This window comes from Oreochromis aureus, linkage group 14 (assembly GCF_013358895.1).
Source record: "Oreochromis aureus strain Israel breed Guangdong linkage group 14, ZZ_aureus, whole genome shotgun sequence".
Classification (NCBI taxonomy): Eukaryota; Metazoa; Chordata; class Actinopteri; order Cichliformes; family Cichlidae; genus Oreochromis; species Oreochromis aureus.
Window position 1 is genome coordinate 4,114,707 of NC_052955.1, and position 7,306 is coordinate 4,122,012.

A 7,306-nucleotide genomic window follows, 5' to 3' on the forward strand; every position below is an offset into this window, starting at 1 on the left:
TTACAAGTTTCTCAACCAGCTCATCTTCAAACCATGTCAAAGTGCTCAGAAGATTATGAGCCGATCTCTTAAACACAATGTAATTTTTTCCCTTGTGTGTGGGATCAGTTGAGCCTGAACATCTTCGCCTTCATGTGGGAGCAGCAGGTTTATTTCACAGCAGAATGCAGAGTCACTGCTAAAGTATAAAACCAGTGTTGGGCAAAAAATGAAGTATATGGTAGAGAAAAGTCAAAGTAATGTCCCCGTGGAGAGGACAGGATGTGAAGTCTAATATTCTATTTAAATTAGTGAAAATCTAAAGCTTGCTATGGCGCCCCTGGTATGTGCAGCCCTGTGGATTTCAAACATTGTCCTTTCTGATGTTTTTTTTTTTAAAATTTAGTAACCTAAAGTGAGGCCAGCTAGATCCCTTCAAAATTTGGACGTTGTACATGCAGTTTGTTGGTTTTAAAATATGTTTCAGCTTTTAGTTTTTCATTTAATGCACAGCTGGTTGTCAAACTGTGGGGCAGGCCTCTGTCTCTCCAATAGTGCATGGAAGGATGTCTGAACCACCAAGAAATGTGAATTAAGGTGAAATCGATCCTCACCTTGAAAGTAAATCAGGATTTTTGTTGTGTGTCAGTGACTGATTAAAAATTGAGGAGCGTGAAAAGAAAACTTTAAATCTGCGTCAGTGTGGAAACCAACGAGTACAAGACTGATGCTCACAGCTTCACGAAGTTTTTGACGGAGGAAAGTGAGTCAGCTGAGTGTAATGTCTCTTTAGGGATGGCCTACGGCTACATCTGTGACGTCAGAAGGAAAGATGTGTCACTCTGCTCCATTTTCTGGTGCAACAAACGTGACGTTTGACGGAGGAAAGTGTGGCAGCCTACTACATCTGTGACGTCAACAGGAAAGAATATCATCACACCATCTGGTGCATACAACTTTACACTGAATAAATATATTTTAGAAATATTCGAGTATAAACAAACGAATAGTTCTCAATCTGCCCACGCGCGTTTTGTCCGTTTCAGCGTAAATTAATAAAAAGTTTGAGAAGAAAGGGAATCGTGTTGCTGCCGAGTGATCCATCTTCTCGGCACTAAAGAAGGTCCGGGTTAGGCCACGCCCCCTGGTTGCTACCTGTAAAGAAATGTAACAGGTGAACTCCCAGCTCCCACCTGGACCACCGCTGAAGACAAGATGAGTCTGCCGGACCACAAATCAACAGAAAAACAGCCTTCGTACGCGGCTCCGGTAAGACTGCAGCCCTCGGTGCGATTGTTTGGAAGTTTGGTGGAGTTGAAGGAAATCCTCCACCTGCTCGGGGGCTGAACAGGTGGATGCAGGTGTAGCCAGACAACAAATTATAACTTTTTTAAAGTGAAACAGGGCAGATGTTTGCTGTGCTGCAGTTTCAGGGCATTTTAATCTCAAACAGTTTTTCGGAGACGCGTTAAAGGGCGCTCTGATTCACAGGAATCAAACTTCCAACTTCGAGGAAGTTTCGTCTCAAATTTTCCCAAAACCGAAGGAAAACCTTTCCTGCCATTTTAGGAGTAATGGGAAAACCCTTTAACTCCTCTGTGCATGTAAAGGTGGAGCCGATGCAGTGAGCGGTGGGATTTCACCGATTTACTGAAGTATTGGTGTACTTTCAGTTCAGCAGTTTATGTAGTACTTTACTTGACTCGCAGAAGGAAGCGTTGTCATTCATTGGCAGCTACGGTCGGTTCCTCTAAGGGTAAATGAGCCGCTGATACAAAGCAGTGCACTGTTACAGACGCAGCCACAGCTCGGTCATAAAACAGTTTAGAAGGCACTAATCATCAAATTATAGAGGCAATATTTGTGAATACTGCAGTCAGTAATGAGAATATTTACAGAGAATATTTTTAATTTAGATGCTTAACAGCATGAAATGTTGTCTCTGTGCATTGGTTTGGTTTTAAAGCTACTTTATAATATTTAAAGTGCAGTGCTCATGTTTCCTTCCAGTTTTTCTCAAATAAGAGTACAGTATCAGAGAAACGTACTGTAATATCACAGGTAAGAGCAGTAAAAAGTGACGCATCGCTGCGTAAGCAGCATTTTACAGCTGCTTGGGGTGAAGCTGTTTACACTCTGGGTATGTCCCGGCTCACAGCGGTGAGCCTGCGGGGGTGATCTAACATTTCTGCATGTATATGCATCTATTTTCTGCATTTTCCTGTCTTTTATGATCATGTGATAAACAAAAAGGTGTTTATTTGTACTCAAAGAGCTCCCACTAGGCTTAGTTTAGGGGAAAAGTGTTTCCCCCAAAAGCTCACAAAACAAATCTAAGAAATTATAAATTTATATGAGAAAGACAAACAGAAACTTTTAACACATAGGCCCAAACAGGAAACAAGCATGCCAGTTTCCTGTTAGTTTTTGTTTTTTCTGTCTTTTATTTGATTTATAAGAAGTCACGAGCCATTAAAAAACAAACAAACAAAAAACCTTTTTTTCCCACACATACTTACATGCAGGCTAAATGTCCGCCCTCGTGAACCACAGTATCATGGGCACAATTAAAATAATTTAAAGAAAACAAACAACAGCAAAATGTTAAGAGACAATGTTTTGGTATGTGGTGATTGTTTTTTGTAAAAAATGTTGAAATCTGAAATTTTTATATGTGAATCCTTCCTCTGAATGTAGTGACACCAGGTAAAAACTACAATATATTTCAAACATAAACTGTTTTCATTAATTTTAGATTTTTTTAAAAAAATGAATATGTAATAAATAAATAAACATGTGAAAGGCGTTACCCATAATTTTAACGTTAGTCCTGTGAGGCCGCCCTGACAGGCTGCTTCAGTGTTGACAGACTGTGAAGGAATGCAGTCTTATCTACCTGTGCAAATCATTAAGTAGGTGATTCATGCTGCCTGACAGCCTTGCTGAGCTACACAGTCTGTGCATTCAGGTATTTATTTAGCTGTCTCCAAGTGCAGATCTGAAGAAATCACAGACAAAAATTCATTACGATTCTCCTTTTCTGGGCTCTGCTTCACTTCACCTTAAGCTCAAGTGAAAATCCTTGTTGTCAGGAATGATCAACGTTTAAACTGTATGTAAAGTACAATGAGCACGCTCCATCTAGACAAGAGGAGGAAAAATTACGAGAACATTTTGATAAAGATAAATATGGATCATCTCCAGAAGATGTCTTAGAACCCTCCTTCAAATACAAACACTTCTAATAAATATGATTTATTTTAAGGCTGTAATTAGTTGTTTTGCAGATTTTGCAAACTAAATCGATACTTTAAATTGATCTATTATTGGTTATGTAAGATTATGACTTTGACTCACAATAATAAAATAAAAGCTGCTTAAACTTTTGATTTATGATCATCTGTATTTGAGCATGCAGGCTGCACATAAGCCTGAAAATGATGCCCAGTGTTTAAATACTGTTCCTGCAGTCATTTGGTGGACTCTGCAGAAACCTAAATATCGTCTTTTTCCTCAGAACTTTCATGTTGTGCAGTTAAATGTCGGGGGTCACCTGTACACCACCACTCTGAGCACGCTCAGGAAGCACTCCGACTCCAAGCTGGCGGAGCTCTTCAGCGGACCGCCCAAACTACGCGCTGACACACAGGGACGCTACTTCATCGACCGCGATGGGTCACACTTTGGAGCCATCCTGGAGTTCCTGAGATCAGAACAGCTGCCCAAGGAGAACATCCCAGAGGTCTGACTTATCACAATGTAGCTCTGCTCATATAAAGCTCCATATTTTTACTTTCTGATTCTACTAGACTGACTTTGGATTATTCACAGTTCAAAATAATCCTTTTTTGTATTTACTGGGCTTTGGTGCCACTGCAGCTGGGTTAGGCTCCAGCTGCCTGCATCCCTGAATTGGAGAAGAGGATGGGTGGATGCTTGTATATAATGATGTCATTGTTTGGCCATGTTTAATATGAACAACCACCATAAGTTTACTTTGAAGAAGTTCTTAATAGTTTTCAAGTATTTAAGCCATGAATATAAAACCAGTTTAAAAAACAGCGGGTGTGTCCTGCTGCCAAAATGAATTTTAAGTTTGTAACTCGTGTTTCTGCAGGTTCATAAGGAGGCGGTCCACTACAACATCAAACCGCTGATCAAACGCTTGGAGGAGACTCCTCGGCTGTTTGGAGAGCTGGTGGGAAGGCAGCAGTTCCTCTCCAGAGTCCCACACTACAAGGAAAACATCGAGGTGAGCTGCACTCACGCCAGTAATCCACGACTGTTTGTAGTTTACATTCTAACTTTGGAATTGATGCAAATGTTAATAAGATAAGATAAGAGATAAGATAAAACTTTATTAATCCCTCGGGTGGGTTCCTCTGGGAAATTCGGTTTCCAAAAGCACAGCACCGACAGAAGTTACAGGACGTGAGCAGAATATTATATAAATACAGAGACATATATAAATAAAATATACGAAAGGGATAAATAGAATAAATAGGAATAAGAATACAAGGGAAATGCATCATGTCTGCCCTTATTTAAGGAGCAGTCTCACGTCACGGTATGAGACCTATCACTAAAAGACAGACACATTCTTTCCTGGTGCATCACATTCATATTTCCACTTTTTGAATGATCGTTTTGAATTTGTCCTCCAGGTTCTGATTCGTATCGCCAGGGCCGAGGCCATCGCCGCACGCCACTCCACCATCATCATCTGCGTGCTGAGGACAGAGGAGGATTTGGGCTTCTATGATAATGCCATTAACAGCCTGGAGGCGGATAAGGAGTCGGTGGTGACGTTCGGGCCGTGGAAGGCCGCCCCGTTGGTCAAAGATCTGCTGGACTGTGTAAAGATGGACATCGAGAGCCAGGGCTACACTGTGAGCATCCAGCCTCACGCCGTGGAGAAGAGCTTCCTGTCCAGGAGTTACGACTACTTTTATGAACTCACGTTTACCTGGTGGTGATGAGACGGCTGAACAAAACTCGAAGCCGTACATACTCTTTCTTTAAAAAAAAATTACAGACGGCACTTTTTTTCAAAAATGTTTTAAGATGTTTCTGTTATAGAGCCACACTAAAACAAAGGCTCAGTAAAGCATCTGTATATCATTAATTTCAAAGGTACTGACTTCCTGAAAGATGGAAAAAAAAGAGGGCTTGTAGCTTCTGCTTGTGTTAAGTGAAGTGCATTTTTCCTAGTAGCCAGCAGGGGGCGACTTCTCAGGTTTCAGAGGTCCAGCTGACCTCAGGGGACACTTTAATGATGAGTTTGGGGTCTTACTCTCTAACTTCAAGTCTTGTTTACTAGAACATGATGATATGTTTTAATCATTGTCTCCGTTAGTGACCAGAAGGACTTCAGGCCGGGCCAGCCTTGTGATTTTCATCTGCCGACCTGTGTTTCTCAGTCAGAGCCACGCCTCACCGTTTTTTCCTTTTCAAACTTGATATATTTTTTTTAAACACTAAACTGTTCAGCTCAAAGCTTCACAGCAGGACCTGAATAATCAGTGGGTGATATTGCATTATGGCTATGTCAATGTTTTATGTACAGTCTGTGGGTTTAAGCTAAAGTGACTGCTGCCAAGCAAAGATTTCTATCTTTTAATTCATTTCAGCTGCTACTAAATATAAATGTTGTTTCATGTTGAGTGCTGTGTTGAACAAACACTAACTACTCCATTATTAAATCTTCTTGTCCACCCACAGGTCTCAGTAGTAACTCGTTTAATTAGATGGCATCGTCCACACATATGAAACTGATCCCACTGTCGTTACTGTAGCATGTGCCATACAGCTTCTTGCATACGATTTGATGCAAATAATAAAAAGCAATTACAACATTTAGTCAAACATAATGCCTGAATTTAGTTTTTCACATATTTCCTAAATATTTGGAAATATGTGAAAACGATAACTCAATGGTTGTGTGAAATTTGAATTTAAAGAAATGTAAATGTAGCTTTAATGTATCTAAAAATTATACCTTTTGTCTTCTAGTGTCAACATAGATGCACACAAAAATAAAACTCAGTTTCTGTTGGTCAGATTTTTTTTTTTTCAGTTTGTCAATCAAAAATATGAACCTAAATATCACAGAGAGAAAAGTAGTGTGATTGAAAACAATCCAAAACATTTTTTCTTTTTTGCTGACCAAGTGTACCAAAAAGTTTCTTGTTTCTCCAATTTAATTGAGAAATCAGTGTTTTCTTTTATCCAAAATTGATCAAGGGGCCTAATTAAGGCTGGCAGAGTTTGGATTTGGTCACTTGGCCACATGATGTCATACAAATCCACAGAGTGATGGTTTCTTTCATAAAAGGCAACATGTGCTGTGATCCTTGCCGTTAACTGTCTGGTCATTCAGTCCTTAGCGTGTTGCTATGTTAGACTTTCTAACCAAAGGTTGGTTGTTTAGTATAAAATTTCATACACTGTAGCCGTGGAAGTCAAGTCAGTGACGAAAAAAAGAGCGTCACAAACACGACAACAGAGCATTTCACAACCCAGTTTAAGAGAATTAAAAAGGTCATAAAAAAAGAACAAGCGTCCTGACAGAAAGCGGAGCAGTGTTCACCACAGAGCAGGGCACAGCATCCATCAGCTGTCTCACTTTCATGTCAGACCACATCCTTTGTGATCAGAGTGTGAGTAAACGGCAACAAACAGCGGTTACAGGGGCCGATTCTGCAGCTCGGAGGCCACAGATAAGAACAAATCTGGGGTCGTCTCCACCCATGAGTGCCCTGCTGGTGTGTCTTCCACAACATTAACCTAGATTTGTTAACATGATAAAATTACAGACAATCTTCAGTTTTCATCTAAAGGAAGTTCAAAAGAAAAACAAAACTAACAAGTAGCACTGCTGCACGCAGTGAGCATGACGGGGAGCATTTAATAAAGGCGTTCGTTTAATCCCAACAGTTATAAATACCAAAGTTGGTCCACAAATATTTGGTGATTTGATGAGTGAATGTTGAACTGCTGAAAAGTCAGATGGCAGGATATCTTCTAAACATCAGAATGTTAGCAGTCAACAAGCTCTTCTTGAAGAATTTCTTTGAATTTTAGCTCAGGGTGGCGCGCAAAGAGAAAAGAGGTTTGCTGAGGTATTAGGTCAAAGCAAGTTTTCTTCCCTTGTTCAAAGAAAAAGGAGGGGTGGACACGCAGCATACAGTATTTTCACCACAATGACACAATTGCACTTCCTCACAAAAGCCCCTGAGGATGAAATATTGCACAAGATTTCACACCCTGCATCACATTATAAGAAAAGTGACGCTGCTAAGTGATGATTCAAAAAACTTTCATTTCA

At 40.2% G+C, this 7,306-nt stretch overlaps 1 protein-coding gene across 1 annotated transcript; it reads left to right on the forward strand.

Moving 5' to 3' along the window:
- The first annotated feature begins 1,101 nt into the window (after nucleotides 1–1,101).
- On the forward strand, nucleotides 1,102–6,018 carry kctd14 (potassium channel tetramerization domain containing 14). Its single transcript, XM_031741779.2, has 4 exons — nucleotides 1,102–1,248; nucleotides 3,497–3,721; nucleotides 4,097–4,231; nucleotides 4,644–6,018. Exons 1-4 carry the CDS (start codon nucleotides 1,195–1,197, stop codon nucleotides 4,953–4,955), a joined length of 726 nt encoding a protein of 241 aa, XP_031597639.1. The 5' UTR covers nucleotides 1,102–1,194; the 3' UTR covers nucleotides 4,956–6,018.
- Nucleotides 6,019–7,306: the final 1,288 nt, after the last annotated feature.